This window comes from Eschrichtius robustus, chromosome X (genome assembly GCF_028021215.1).
Source record: "Eschrichtius robustus isolate mEscRob2 chromosome X, mEscRob2.pri, whole genome shotgun sequence".
NCBI lineage: Eukaryota > Metazoa > Chordata > Mammalia > Artiodactyla > Eschrichtiidae > Eschrichtius > Eschrichtius robustus.
In genome coordinates, this window is record NC_090845.1 from 12,964,744 (window position 1) to 12,981,255 (window position 16,512).

Sequence of the window (16,512 nt, forward strand, 5' to 3'; positions counted from 1 at the left end):
AAATTTGCCTAAAATCATTCCAATAGATTACTTCACTCACCATCATTCCTAACATACATTCTTCTACTTCTGTGGGCACTTACGAGTCAACCCCCTAGTCATGCTGTCCTTTGGACTTTTACCCTCTGACTGGCAAGCTCATGCGTTTTGATATACACCTGGACATACACCTGAGTCTACAGGATCTCAAACCCAGAGTCTTTTTAGGTGGGTCTGCAAAGGGGTTCTGGGAGACTCAAAATCACCTGCTTAAAAATGAGAAATTCCAATATCCTTTATACTACTTTGTCATCCCTGCTCTGCTGTGCGCAGGGAGGGATAGGACTGTATCTTCCCTTCCTTCATAACCTCAAATTCCATCTGTATTCAATAAATGCTTACTGACCCTCTGACTCGAGAAGAATTTGAGTTATAGCATTTATTCCCTTCACAAGCACTGCCCATGGACTTCACAGTGTGGCATCTGCTGTTTTATTATTGTCATTATTATTTGATTAGAGGCATCCCCTCAAAGATCTGTTCTCAAATCCTTTTTTTCCCCACTCTCAATGTTCTATATTTGTCCAATCTCTTCCCCACACACTACTAGAGTACACAAGAAATTCACAGCAAAATGTTAACTGCATTTTGCTCTGTGCGACAGATCCTGAGATGAAAGAAGACTGTCCTTTAAAGGAATTCTTTACTGTGTTCTGTTAACTGCAGTCACCACTGCCATTTCTAAATCATCATTTAGGTGCTTATACATAAATACAGGTAGATGAAAATGTAAAAAAGGAATTATTCACAGTACAAAAGTGTTCACCACTCATTACATATTCACATTACAACGAAGTTCCTTTAAATTAAGTTACCCTTTGCAAACTGAGGACTGTATTTACAGGTACAAGTTTGACTTTAAATGAACTGTGGCAATTTGTTTGAATTATTGACAAGGCTGAATCATATACTATTATAAGGTAAATTTTAACCCATTACTTCAGAGAGGGTCCAGTCTACAGTGGGTTCTCAGTTAAAAAAATGAATAGCTTATCTTTAATTGTTCTATCATCAATTGTCTGTCCCCTAATCTCGGCCTATAGTCAGAAGCTCTTTCTGATGGGTCCTTGGGGTTGTACAATATCAGGGCACCCATGGGTGACACAGTGCTTAGTACCTGGCAACTTTCTGTCCCAGCCCCAAATCATATGCCTACCCAGGCTGAACCAACTGACTACAAGAAGCTGAGGCTTTATCCTTTGTCCTGCCCACAGTTATCACTTCCTTCTCTACACTCAGCAGAAAAGAAGATCATGAACACCTATCGTACTCACGTTCATCAGAACACATCACTTCCTTCCTACTTTACCAAGGAGGTCAAAGCCATTTGATGTGAGAACTTCCTACATTCCCTTTCTCCCCGCCCCTAAAATCTCTCTGCATTCCTCCAGTCTTCTTTTCTCCCATTGCTCCTTTCTTTGAGGAAGAAATATATGAGGGCTTCCCTGGTGGTGCAGTGGTTGAGAATCTGCCTGCCAATGCAGGGGACACGGGTTCGAGCCCTGGTCTGGGAAGATCCCACACGCCGCGGAGCAACTGGGCCCGTGAGCCACAACTACTGAGCCTGTGCGTCTGGAGCTTATGCTCCGCAACAAGAGAGGCCGCGATAGTGAGAGGCCCGCGCACCGCGATGAAGAGTGGCCCCCGCTTGCCACAACTAGAGAAAGCCCTCGCACAGAAACGAAGACCCAACACAGCCGTAAAAATTAATTAATTAATTAATTAATTTTTTAAAAAAAAGAAATATATGAGCGCACTCCAATAGCTCGTGACTGCACCCGGGCCCCCCCAGCTCCCGCCACGCCCGTGACATTCCTTCATCCACCTTCTCACATACGTCCCCTGCTCTCTTGAGATACACTTTCTTTTTGCTTTCGAAGTCTCCCCATCCCTCAGTCCTGACCCTCCGCCAAGCGTCCATCCATGTGCTTCTTCCCTTTGCTGCCCCCTCCTTTTTTTTTTTTTTTTTTTTTTTTTGAAAATAGTCTATCCCCATTGTCTCTACTTTTACCCCTTCTCTCATTTTCTACCAACACAATCCTGCTGACACTGCTTTTAAAGACCACCAGTGACTTCCGGAAACCAGTTTGCACTGCTCTGTCCCCCACCTCCTTCCACCTCTAAATTTGCCACATGTTCATCCTGACCTCGTGAAACCTCTCCCCTGGCTTCTAAAACAGAGTTCTACCTGGAATTATCTCCGACCTCTGACTGCCTTTTTTTCTGTCTCTTTCACTAACTCTGTCCTTTTCATCCTTACATCTCCTAATGCAGGCATTTCCTCCAGGATTTGCTCTCAAATCCTTTTCTTTTTCTCTCAATACTCTTTATATATTATATATGGCTTTCAAATTTAAATCTCGGGACTTCCCTGGTGGCACAGTGGTTACGAATCCGCCTGCCAATACAGGGGACACGGGTTTGAGTCCTGGTCTGGGAAGATCCCACATGCCACAGAGCAACTAATCCTGTGTGCCACAACTACTGAAGCCCGTGCACCTAGAGCCCACACTCTGCAACAAGAGAAGCCACCACAATGAGAAGCCCGTGCACTGCAACAAAGACCCAATGCAGCCATAAATAAATAAATAAATAAACAAATTTATTTTAAAAAATAAAAAATCTAAATCTCCATCCCCAGTACATGTTTCTAATTCCCTGCTAAGACATAACCACCCAGAGACCCAGCTCACGACATAAATTCAGCCTTTGCCAACCAAGCTCCCCTGAAAGGAGCTCCTTGTCTTACCGGACCTGATTCTCTGAATGGCACCACTATCTTCGTTTCAGACCTAGGATTGAGACCTCAGAGAGAGGATAGCAGAGTGATTCCCGAGTTCAAATGCTGGCACCATCACCTAACAAGCAGTGTGACCTTGGGCCAGCTACTTCCCGCTTGAAGCCTCAATTTCCATCTGTAAAATGGGGACAATTTCACCTACCCTACAGATTGTTATGAAGACTAAAAAACGATGTATGCAAAATGCTTAGCACTTGGTAACTTCTAGGCAGTTATTAGCTGAGATTTCTTTTTATTCTTTATTACTTAGCCTTCAATGAGCTGCCACATCCTAAAGGTCTGATGTTTCAGAATGCTCAGGATCTTTCCTAGTATCCACACCCTGATAGTGGCTTAGCTCTTTAAAGATTGCAGGGAGCAGCATAAAAAGTTTTATTCAAGAAACAGAAAAGCCAGTCCTTATCCCCTGCATGCAGTGGGACTTTACTCGGAAGGCTTATAGAGTTGTGCATTCAAATCTCCAGGGGAGCTTTAAAAAAAAAAAGGCCGGATACCCAGGCTGCATCTCAGAGCAACTGCAGAACAATCAAAGGTAGTTGACAGAGATGCAAAGGTAATTAAATAGAAAAAGGTTAGACTTTTTAGCAACGGTGCCAGAACAAAGGGACATCAATATACAACAAAAACATGAATCTTGACCAACACCTCACACCTTGTACAAAATTTAACAAAATGGATTATAGACATAAATGTAAAATGTAAAATTAGAAAACTTTTGGAAGAAAATATTTGTGACCTTGGCCATATGTGGTTTTTTTTTCTGGCCTCTCTGTTCTGTTTCATTCATCTATCTTATCTTCATTATCACCTGGTCTTGATTTTAGTAAGTTCTTATATTTTTGTCTCTTCCAGAATGACATACAAATGGCATCATATAGTATATAAAATTTGAGTCTGGCTTGCTTCACTTAGAATGAAGAATGTCTTTGAGATTCATTAAAAAAAAAAAAAAAAAAAAAGGTAGTTGAATTCAGGCATCAGCATTTTTAGGAACCCCTACCCGTTGCCAGCCCAAGGGGATCCTAATGTGCACCAAATTAAGGTCACAAGATGCCCAAAGGATGCCTTAATTGCTTCCTGCTGGCCTAACAAATTGTCATTGCTTTTTAAAAAATAAATTACTATTGAAGTGCAACAGATATAAAGAAAGGTTCATAAATCCTTAATGTAAACCTCAGTGAATTATCACAAAGAAAATCTATCTGCGTAACCATTGTACAGGTAAAGGGAGAAAGAAAAAAAAATTACCAGAAACCTATGTATGTCCTACCCAAATTACTACCCACCTCTCATCGGCAAAGCCATCCAGAATACTGACTTCTAACATCATAGAACAGTTTTCCTTGGTTTTGAACGTTATATTAATTGAACCATGAAGTATGTATTTTTGTGTTTGCTCAGCTACTTTCACTTACCTGTTTTTCAGATTCATCCATTCATCCATTTTCATTGCTGTATAGGGTTCCACTGAGTAATATACCAAAATATATGTATCCACCTTACTTTTGATGGACACTTAGGTTGTTTTCGAGGATTTTTTTTTTTTGCTGTTATGAATAAGGCTGCTATGAATATACCTGTACGTGTCTTTTGATGAACACGCGTATACATATCTGTTGCATATAAACCTAGAAATGAAACTGTGGGGTTGTAGCGTAGAGATATTTTTAGCTTTAGTAGATATTCCTTAACAATTTCCCAAAGTGGTTTATACAAATTTATACCCCCACCAGCAATGTATGAGAGCTCCAGTTGCTCCACACTCTTGCTGACACTTGGTGTTTTCTGTCTTTCCAAATTTAGTCCTTCTCATGGGAGGAACTGGTAATATAATTTCTTAATCATAATTTAAATTACTCCAGTTACTATTAGCACAGTTTGATATATTTATTGAACATCTGAATATCCCCTTTTATGAAGTGCCAGTCCAAGTCTCTTGCTGATTTTTCTGTTAGGTTGCCAATCTTTTTTGTATTGATTTTAGGCTAGGAATATGAGTTCTTTGTCAGATATATATATAGCACAAATATTTTCTCATGTGTGGCTTGACTTATTGCTTTCAAAAATACTACCTTTGATGAACAAGTCCTTAACTTTAATGAAATCCAACCTATCAGTCTTTTTGTTCCTTTCCACATACTATTTCTCTTTCATGTCAAATGCCCTTCTCTTTCTCCACTGTCAAAATGGCCTTTTTAAAAAAAATTCCTCGGCTTCCCTGGTGGCGCAGTGGTTAAGAATCTGCCTGCCATTGCAGGGGACACGGGTTCAAGCCCTGACCTGGGAAGATCCCACAGGCCGTGGAGCAACTAAGCCCGTGAGCCACAACTACTGAGCCTGCGTGCCTGGAGCCCATGCTCCGCAACAAGAGAAGCCACCGCAAGGAGAAGCCCACGCGCCTCAACGAAGAGTAGCCCCCGCTCGCCACAACTAGAGAAAGCCTGTGCACAGCAATGAAGACCCAACGCAGCTAGAAATAAATAAAATAAATACATTTATTAAAAAAAAATTCCTGAACGTACTGGTCCTACAGGAGCTTAAAAAATACCAGTGCATGAAGCCTGCCCTAGGCTAAATCAGAATATCTACAGTGAAGCCCGGGTATTGTTATTTTTTTTAAAAATCTCACATTATTTTAATGTAAAGTCACGGTAAAGAATAATTAGTTACAGTTTCAGTTTCTCCCTTCTTGGACCAAGTGAGAATTATTTTTTGCAATTTTCTTTTCTCTTTGTTATAGCCATTTGAATGTTTGGTCTTACTCCCCTTACTAAAACATGTTTGTTTAGTTTAGCAGGAGGGTTTTTCAGTATGCTTTGATTACCTGAAGCGCTATGTAGATTGTAATAAGAAAATAGATACTCCTCATTTATGAGGAGTAACTGGAGCAGGTAATCTACACAATGTCACCTTAGTTCATTCTCTCAAACTCATATAAGGTAACATAATAGATTGAATTTTTGGTCTCAATTCTTCACTCTCCTGTAGCAGTGTAATACATTCACACCCTTGCCATGACCTCATAGTTGACAAAATGTATCAATACTTCCTTGATCCTTGAATTTGGACTTGGTCATCTGACTTGCTCTGACCAATGGGGTGTTAGCAGATGTGACATAAGCAGACTGGAAGTATTCTTTCATGGTTGAGCTTGCCCTGCTATGCTTCAGCCTTTTGCCACGAGGAGAAAATTCCTCAGGTAGCTACTGGTGAAATAAGGGTGGGAGGCGTGTGCAGCAGAGCTGTAGCCAACCCACAGCTTGGAGCCAAGCTCAGTCCAGATCAGCTGATCCAAAGTCTCATTAGCAAGAAATAAATGTTAATTGTATTATGCCACTGAGTTTGGGGTGTTTTGTTACACAGCAAGATCTGACTAATACAGGTAGGTATTCGAACACTCATTTTATAAAGGCAGAAATTGAGGTTCCAAGAAAATAACTTGCTTAAATAATGCAAAAGAGCTTAGGTAAAGACATGATTCCAGCTGATATTCAGTAAACACGTAAATACTAAACATAAATGAATATCAGTCCAATTTAATAAGGCATATATAAAAGCTGCAATGATCATTTTTCACCCTATCAAAGAAAGGTAAATGTTTCATTTTATCTGAGAAGCAGCTTAACTTCATTTAGCTAGATTTACGTGTTACTATCTGTATTTCTATTTATAAGAGGCTGCTGCTACCAAAAACAGCTTAAGATAGTGGCTTAGAGTAGTCTGAAAATCGTCTTTAGAAACTGTTTTCTCATGGGAGGATTTCTTAGTCTATATAGGTCCGTGAAATTGGAATTTTTTCAAAGCACATTTCCACGAACTACCACCTGAAATTTATCATGTCTTTTGATTGTGAATTTAGACCACAAACCACAGTAGTAACAGCAGTATATAGGACTATCACAGAGAGGAAACTCAGATATTTTTAATTACAGTACGAATATTGCAGATATCTAAAATATCTCAAAATATACATTCATCCTACTTAGAAAGTATGGTAGTAATTAGAATCACCACTAAATCTTCTTATTGAATGCATTAATAAAGAAGTTCATATATTACTATGTCACACATTTGTTTATAGAGTTCCTCTATATTGTGTTTTATGCATTTAAAACATTAGTCTGAGAAGGGGTCCGTAGACTTTGCCAGACTATCAAAGGGGTCCATAAAAGGGCCAAGAGCTTCTAACCTAAAAGGTCCATATTGCCTCTTCAGAGAACAGGACACTATGAATAAAACTTTACTGGAATTTTGAATGGCGACTGAAACTGCTTTCTTAAAAGCGCCTTTGCTTAAGTTCCCAATAATTTCAAACCATCAAAACTCAAATTAATGTGTATTTGAAATGACACCCAAGGAGCAGAGAAACTGATATCAAACTGGGCAGAGCCATTTCCACTGGAGATTCAACAGAACTGAACAAGTCTTTGAAATTATATGATGTCATATTTTAAAAGACATTTTCAAGCATTTATTTTACATGAGGGGTTTTCAACCTCTTTCAGCACTACTGACGTTCAGGGCTGGATAATGTTTTAATGGGGAGAGCCGTCCTGTGCAGTGTCAGACGTTTAATAACTTCCTTGGTCTCTAGCTACTAGATGCCAATATCACCACCACCCCACCCCATCCCTACTCCTGCTCCCAGTTGTGACAAACAAAAATGTCTCCAGACATTGTCAAATGTCCCCTTTGGGGCAAAACTGCCCCAGCTGAAAACCACTGTTTTACATGATAATTTTCAAGAACATCGTCTATTGAATAAAGTGACATCAACTTGAATGCACTAATTTGCCCGCTATTCATTCAACAGATATTTAGTATAGAATCTATTCTGTGCGTAGAATTGTACCAAACTCTAGTATTATGCCAGCCTCCAGATAAAGAAGGACAGGATTCATCTCATTCTGCTAAAGAGGAAATTTATATCTTAATATCGGACTGTGATATCTTTTTCTCGATGTGGTGAGCCGTAGAATGTGCTTAATATTCATCTTTTTTTTCCCCAAAAAGTTACTTACCTGGCTGATGAGGTTCCTCAAAGCCAGCAGACGTCCATGAATGGCTGCTTCATGCACAGGGGACCAATCAGACACAGTATCTGTATGGAAAGGGCGGAGCAGGTTACATCCTGCTAATGCGCTTTAGACCCAGAGGCTCATCCCTGCCCATCAATAAGCGTCTAACCGGTCTTACTGGAGGGAGACATTGGAGTCAATCAACCAAAACTCCATCAGGACTTCAGAACTTCTCCCCTCTATAGATGTTTTTTGAACACCGTTTATTTGAAATGTCTAGCTAGCTAAAGAAATAACTACAGCCAGTGTCCAAACTGAGGACAAAGTGGTAGACTGGGATGACAGATTACTGTACTTCCATTTAGATGCTGGTTTCAAAGGTAAATGGTCCATTTAGTTAAATGAGAGCTTCGCTAATTACCAGCATTAGTGCGTTAAGCGGTGGTTGCCAGTCTAGTTTCCTGCGTGAAATACAAACTCTGGCATCTCAGCAAACAGTGCCATACACTAATAGTAGTAATCATGTCATTACATACGCCATTAGGTTTGGAATCAAATCTAAACAAAACCATATTTATGGATTACTCCTGTCCCAATAACAAGCACAAATCAGAGCTCAGTCTGACCTTGTAACAGGGACGTGATTTACCCCCAAAGGCAATGCGCCAATGTGATTAAGAGAAAGCTGTGAATTCAGACCCGCTTGACTTCTTCTGAGCTCTGGGTCCCTGGGCAGACCCCAAGCTTCAGTTTCCTTCTCTGTAAAGTCAGGACAGCAATATTCTTACCTATGGCTCAACCCCTATTAGCTACTATTATTATCCTGCCCTAACAATAACCAGAGAGTCTTGATTAGACCCCACAGTCACTGCTATTTAAAAACTAGCAAATGTATTCTCCAACCATTTGGAAAGAATACACTTTCTTAGGAAGGAAGCTTGTAAAACCCATCCCAACACGTTAAATGCTTCCCTCTCTTTGTAACTGACTGGATGCCAACTGATTGCGGTGCAGACCTGAATTTTTCTCATCTCCAGCTGCGACTGGTTTCTAGAACAAAGGCAGGAAGTCAGAACGTGAGGAGGCTGGTCTGAGCTGCAGCTCCAGCTCTGCCTGCTCAAGTAAACACACTACACACAAACGAGGCAGGATGGTCCGATACCAGTCATGCCTCGTAAACGAACTGGTATCTCCTAAAAGCCCAGAAGACCTGGAGAACCGGGGTAAGTTTCTAAAGCCTGGCCAACGCCAGCCCATCAAGGAGGAGGCTAGAACACTTTGGACTTAACACGTGTTGGCCGACGTGGGCCTGCCACCTGGAGCTATCAGTGTCCCAGAAAATCTGTCCCAGTGAGCAAATTACCATCCTTCCAGATGGATTCATGAGGCATTGAATAGAGAAGAGCAAGCTGAGTGAGCCTGCCTACATGCTGCCCGTCCAAGGCTTCCCTTCTGGGCTCACCAGCATGCTCGAGGTACCTTCAGTGAAATGGCTTTTCCTAACCTCCAAAACCTGACGCTCAATAGAAAATTAGTGTCCTCACAGTATTCTCTGAGGACCCTAGTGCTTTCAGGAAAAATACTGCTGCTTCTAGGGCTTGGAGCCTACAATCCAAACAGCAGCTATGGAAGATCGATCTCCAAATTAGAATTAAAAGGACAACTGATTCTACCCTGTTGGTGCTAAGGCACAATACCATCCACACGAAATCCTGAGTGAGAAGAGCCAAACGTTGAGAAAGGTCTTGAAAATCATGTGTGTGATGATTAAGCCATTTTTTCCTGCCAAGTGCTCAGCTGCTCAGAAATATCGCTGCCACACTCAACCTTTGTGAAAGCTACCTCAGATAATTAGAGCTGACAGCAAGGCAGGTAATTTGGGCCCTAAGTTGTAACTCTGTTTAGATTTCATAAAAGTGATGCAATTATCTTACCGAGTGTAGACCAAAATGGGCTTTGCTTTGTGTACATTCATCATGGAAACATGACTCCTTCTATTTAGAGTAAATAAAGAATTATGTACTTCTCCAAGAGAGAGAGAAAAAAAAAGACTACCTGAGGTTTTTGCACTCATGCATTAGGACATAGTATTTACAAAGCAGAGATGCTCTATGTCTTCGAGAAGCACAGGCTATTGTCCTGGGACACGTGGTGGGCGGCTACCCATCTATCTACCAGCTTTACTGATTTATCATTCACATACTACACAATTCCCTCTTTCAAGTGTACAACTCGATGGTTTTCAGTAGATTTCACAGTTGTACATCCATCATCACAATCAATTTTAGAACATTTTCATCATCCCAGAAAGAAACCCCTTGCCCATCAGCTGTCACTCCCCCCATTTCCACTTCCCCCAACCCCTGGCAACCACTGATCTACTTTCCATCTCTATGGATTTGCCTATTCTGGACTTTTCACACAAATGGAATCATACAATATGTGGTCCTTCGTGACTGGCTTCTTTCACTGAGTGTAATGTTTCAAGGTTCCTCCACATTGTAGTATGTATCAGTATTTCATTCCTTTTTATGGCCAAATATTTGTATAGATAGACCAAAAAGTTCATAGACATTTGTGGCGTTTCCACTTCTTGGCTGTTATTAATAATGCTGCTCTGATTTGCGTGTACAAATTTGAGTGGATGTATGTCTTCAGTTCTCTTGGGTAGACACCTAGGAGTGGAATTGCTGTATGACATGGTAACCCAGTGTTTAGCCTTTTGAGAAACTGCCAGACTATTTTCCAAAGCAGCTGTACCACTTTATACTCCATCAGCAGTATGAGACTTCCCTTCCTAATTTAAAGCCCTTTCAGACTAGGATTTGGTGAATATATCATAGCTTACCACTACTCCAGGCCAGAAGAAAACCTTAGGTGCTTCTAAAGCCAAAAGTCATCTCAAAAGTTATACAAAGATTTGAGCCTCAGCTGGCCTCTGAACACTTGAGTGATTATCTAAAGACTTTAAATTGTGAAAGGTTGACATTTTTCTAGCACTGAGAGCATGAACTTTATATATAGCTCATTTAGCGAACGCCATAATTTGCAACGTGGATTAATCCACACACTCTCTTTGGCTCTTGAAAACATTGACGAGATATCCAGGAGATGTTTTCTCCAGGGTTTCCAGAGCCCACATCACAAGCAGGCAGTGAGCTACAAGCTCAACACATGAGCAATTAAACCCTAAAGCAGCTTTGCCTGCCTTCCTGCTGACAACTGGAGGGCAGGAAAGGGGACCTGTTCCTGCCAGAACATGGACGCTGCTCATAGGAGGAGGCTATGGATGAAGGGAAAACTCAAGGTCACATGCCCTTCTCCACTGACCCCAATGAAGTCTTTGAAACTCAAGGGCCATTATATCTATACAACACATCATCCAAGCGCTTGGTACGTGTTAAGGATTCTTCCGCAGTACTTTTTGAACCAAGATCCATTGGTTGTACTGCCAAGAAACAGATGCCAAATGGGGGTCACGGGCAATGCCACAGATCCATTAGTGTAGCTCATGGTTAACATGGGGCAGGGGGCTCTCCTAAGGAAACGACCCCACAAGTCCTCCAGTCGGTGCCATTCAACTTACCTTTCTTTTAAACCGAGTCTCCATCAAACCCTGCAGCACATTAGGAAGGGTGCCGTTCCATTTTTACTGAAATTTCTGGAATGAGTTTTTAAATTTCCATTATTTCAGAAGAGATTTTAAACGCACTAATTGGTACATTCTGCAAAGAGCTATTCACGAAGCTCCGAGAGCCTGCAGTGGATGCTGGGAGTAGCATCAATCTATTCCTCCTAGGAAACATTCTGCAAGGTCAAGGAGGGGAGAAGAGAGGTTGGGTTGCTCTGAGAGTGTTGGAACACTTGCTTTCAGTCTTTGGGACGTGATGCGGTGGGTTCAGTGGAGATCCTCTCCAACACTGGAAAGAGGATCTGGGTACAGTGTGCACAATTATAGTGGACCTTGGTTGGATTCCAGGACAAATCAAAAAAGGAGGAAGAGAAACAGAGGCTCACGGTCGCAAACAGACAAATAGAAAGGTCCATTGAGGCAACTGTTGGGCACATTGGTCCTGTCTACTGCGATTCTTTCTCCACTTCTAAAAATCCACCCTAAGAGAATGAAATGATTTCCTTTCCATGCCTGTTCTTGCCTGTCTTCTGTTTAAATGTGAATACTCCCTACAGGGTGGGCTCAATTTGGGGAGGAAGAAAATCTCCCTACAGGTGTGAGCCTGCAGGCAAAAACCTGAAGGAGAGACACTAAAAACAAGAACGGTGATTACCTGCTCAGTGCGATTACGGGGAGATTGTGAGTTTATCCTTCAATTTATTTTCCAAAGTGTCTCTGACTAGGTGTGAATTAGTTTCCCAGGGCTGCCATAACAAAGTACCACAATCTGGGTGGCTGAAAACAGTAGAAGTTCATCGTCTCAGAGTTCTGAAGGCTAGAAGTCTGAAATGGAGGTGTCCTCGGGGCCAGGCTCTTTCCAAAGCCTCTAGGGACGAATCCTTCCTTACCTCTGCTGGTGGTGGGTGTCCATCTTTGCTGTTTCTTGGCTTATCAGATGCATCTTTCCAATCTCTGCCTCTGTCATCGCATGGCATTCTCCCTGTGTGCCTCTTCTCCTCTTCTTATAAGAACCAGTCATTGAATTAAGGGCCCCTCCTACTCCACTAGGACCTCATCTTAACTAATTACACCTGCAATGACTCTATTTCCAATCAGGTGGCATCCTGAGGTACTGGGGGTTAGGACTTCAGCCTGTCTTTTGAGTGTGTGGGGGGGGGGGGACACAATTCAATCCATAACAAGGTATTTTCAGGAAAAAAAAGACATTCTTTTCCTGCTCCTGGGGCAGAAGAGTCAAGAATTAAATCTCTATAAAGAGTCGGTTGCCATCGTCATACCCTTTCCTTCCTTCCTCCGAAGAGGGAGGCAAAGAAAAGCCTGCAAGTGCAGGTGGGAGCAGCAAAGTTCCCCAAGAGCAACCACACCTGGGCCCTGGCTTGCCCCTTGCCCTGGCCCTGTGCCAGGGGATATGCTTCACCTGAGCTGAGTTTCCTGTCAGGGCCATCCGGAAACAACACTCTGTTTCACATTCCACACTTCACCAAGGGCAAGCCTCCTGAAGCATAAACAAATGCAATCCAGCTATCAGTGAGGTTCTGCCCAAGGGGCAGGACTGACACACAGTAGGGAGAGAGAGCCTCCACTTGGGTAAGGAGGGGCAGAAAGCCTGGGAGGGCTCTATGGGGTCAGTGGCTCGGCCGGGTGGAAGGAAGGATGCAGGAGTTGCGGGTCAGATGTAGAGAAGAAGGAGTTGGGAGAGCAGTAGGGTCCTGGCACCCACCCTTGTGACTTCTGCTTCTTGGAAAACTTCTCTTCCTTTAGTCCCTGTGAAATGACAGCATCTGAGTCTCTTCCTGCTTCTCTGTCCAACTTACTGGTCCCATGTCCTCAACTGGAGGCCTGTCCCAGGGCTCCATCCTTGGCGCTCATAAATCAGCCATCAGACAATGTCTCCTTCTCCAGGATTTCAGCCCAGCCCCTCTGCAGAACAGCCTGAGGTCTGATTCCCAACCCGTATTCATTCCCCAGCCGGTGTCCCACGCCATCATGCTGGGCCCTGGGCACTTTCATGTTCAAAACCGAAGTCCTTCTCCTCCCTCCCTCACTCTGCCCCCAAGCCAGCTCCCCTTCCCAACTTCTCTCTTGTCTAGCCCTCTGATCTGACATTTGAAAACTTTGCAGCTTTGGCCACCTTCTCTCCTTTAGCCCCAATATTTAATCAGGCAACATAGCTTGATTTCTCTTTCCTCTGAAATTATCACCCATATTTTCCCTTTCTCTGTCATTTCGGAAGCTTGATCCAGATGTCGGCTTCATGCAGTGGTTCTCAAAGTGTGGTCCCCAACCGACACCATCAGCATCACCTGGGAGCTTGTTATACAGATGCCCAGGCCTCGCCCAGACCTAGCATCAGAAGGGGTGGGGCCCAGCCAGCTGCAGTTTAACAATCCATCCAGGTGATGCTGATGTAGCCGAGCTTGAGAAGCAGTGGATTAGTGCAAGACTATCTCGTAAATTCGCCACAATCCATCCTGAATGTGGCTATCAGATTAATTACTTACAGTCTTCATTACGGCCAAGTCTCCACTCCAGAACCAACAGTGGCTCCCAGCTGCCCGGCTCGTGAAGGCTAAACTCCTCCACTTATAGCTTCTGAAGCTTCATTTTCGGGTTCCATCTCTCCAAACTTGTTCTCACTAGACTGGCCAAGACACTGCACTCCAGTTGTGACTGTCCGCTGTATACTGGGTGGGCCAAAACTGTTCGTTTAGGTTTTTCCGTAAGATCGTGTGGAAAGGCCCGAGCGAACTTTTTGGCCAGCCCAATATATGCCTGGCTGCCGCCGCCCACCCAGCCAGCCCTAACCAGGGTCGGATTAGGACCTTTAGAAGCCCTAAACGGCGAAAAGCGGCTGGCGCCCCTCTCTCAGGCGGAAATAAAAATAAACAGAAAACTACTCGGCACTAAAATAATCATGGAGAAGTCAACCACATTACTGATTCTTCCCCATGTTGATTGGTTTGCTGCTTTAAAAATGTATTTATCAAATCCATTTTTTAAAGTTATATCTGGTGCCACTCTGCCTCCTGCTGCTCCAAGTTCATGCTCAGTATCTCTGATGAATCCAGGTCTGCCTCTGGAGATCCAAATCCTACTCGCTGTTGAGGGCTCTGCTCATTTTACGAGCCAAAGTGGATAAACGAAGGAATAAATGAGCAGTCTTGTCTGCTCAATGAGCCAGAGAGAAGGCATTTTGTATTTTATTTCTTCTGTCTTTTCCCCCTTCAACACCTAAACAGTAGGAGAGTAGTAAGTCCTAGCGGACTGCAGGGTCCCTGCTTTTTGTCCCTTGGACCGCCAAGCGTTACGGGCAGCCTCCCAGGGTGCTGAATATAATCATCTCTCCTCTAATGCCCAGACCCATTTCTTCAGAATCCTTTCAGTCAGCAGGTACCTGCTAAGTGCTCACAGGAAATGACAGTTGCCCGGAGGCGTGAGGCTCTATACATTAGCAAAGATACCACAGACAGGTGAGAATCATACCTGTACGACACTTCCCCAAAGTTTAAAAGGCTCCTTTTAAAGTGAATCAATCATTTATAAACCCAGCCCCACCCAAATGCCAAACACCTAAGACCTTTTAATAAATGTTTTAGCAATAAAGATGTTCCCATTTAGAAATAACTGTAATGTAAATGATACATTTGACCCACAAAGAATAATTCTTTGCAGCTGAAGTTTTTCCTGGAGAGTAAATGGTGATCATTGACTTGGTATGGTCCACAGGACCCTGCAGAAAGAGGTGTACACATTTTTGAACAACCGTGTGAAAGACAGATCCCAGCAAGCTGTGGACATCTGTCCAGTTACTGCCCCGTGGCCACATCTCAGATGGAGTCACTGAAATTGCCCCACCCTTTTCTCTCTTCTCTCCTAAGCACGTTAACCAACCTCCCCAGCAGGCTGACTCCACAGCCCCTAGACTCACCCCCCATCAATGGGTTGGAAAGGAGCCTGACGTCCGGAGAGTCTCCCAGCCTCGGGGGCTTGCTGCCGTTGCTGCCCCGTGGTTCACCATCCATGGTGCTCTCCTGGGCTGGGCAAGCTCCGCTTCAGTTGTTCAGGAAAAGTCCAAATTCCATGCTCCCCCAGCTCCTGGGAAATTCCAGGGCTGTGACTGGCTGAGCAGCACCGTCCTGGTCAGATGGCAAAGAACAGAACAGGGCAGGGTAATCTGAGTACTACCTGTGGTCAGACAGACACACGCACACACACTCTCTCTCTCCACCTAACTGGCTAGAGGCTGCCCAAAGCCCACAGCAGCCCCCCAGCCCCAGGTCTGCAAAGTTGCTGATGTCACGTCCTTTCCAAAACTGAGACCAATCAGGGAGGAAGCCTTGAGGTTCATCAGGAAGGAAACACAGTATGTAACTTTGGGAGAGCCCAGGGTTGGGGTGTGTGGGGGCGGGGAGGAAACCACTGGTCTGCTGCAACATTGTTCCCCCTGCTGGGATCCGGTTGTTGTTTGGGGGTTTCTTGTTGTTGAGACAAGCCCCAGAACCCAGGAGCTGAGAAAGCTGGTTTTGCTGCAGCCCTGCTGAACTGCTTGCACAGCAACTTACACAGCACGCCCTGGCCATCTGCACATGTGGTTTCAATTTTTCTGGGAGTTTCTTATAGGAAAAATTCTCTATATGTTACAAAAATGCACGTTTGGAAAGAACTTCTATTTTCTTCCTCTGACTGCCAGGGTTGCACTAAATGTCCTGCTCACCCTCCTCCAAAACAATTCAGGGTTGCTATCGCAAAAAAAAAAATGGATTGCTGGGCGGCAGGGAGCGCTGGAGGAGAGCTGCTGTCTTTCAATGATTAGTTATAAAAAGTTTTACTTTGTGAAGGTTCCGCCTATTTGCCTTTACAAAACATTTGGGGTTTTGTCTGTGTGTTTTCAGATAAACCCCGTTTCCCCGCACCACTTGGTGCTGGTTCAGGCTGATGGCCACCCACGCACTCCCCCCCCTCCTCCCCGCACCCAGCTCCTCTCTTCCAGGTAGAAAGGGATTTTTCTTCCCTATTCAGGA

At 43.6% G+C, this 16,512-nt stretch overlaps 1 protein-coding gene across 2 annotated transcripts in view; it reads right to left on the bottom strand.

The window, feature by feature from the left end:
- ASB9 (ankyrin repeat and SOCS box containing 9) overlaps nt 1–15,759 on the bottom strand; it is a 31,419-nt gene extending 15,660 nt beyond the window's left edge. For both annotated transcript variants that reach the window (XM_068533156.1, XM_068533157.1), the window contains exons 1-2: nt 15,420–15,759; nt 7,861–7,940 (exon numbers count right to left, since the gene is read on the bottom strand). In XM_068533156.1, coding sequence (XP_068389257.1) covers nt 7,861–7,940; nt 15,420–15,513 — 174 coding nt within the window. In that variant the 5' untranslated portion in view covers nt 15,514–15,759. The remainder of the gene's footprint in view (nt 1–7,860; nt 7,941–15,419) is intronic.
- Between the last annotated feature and the right edge of the window lie 753 nt (nt 15,760–16,512).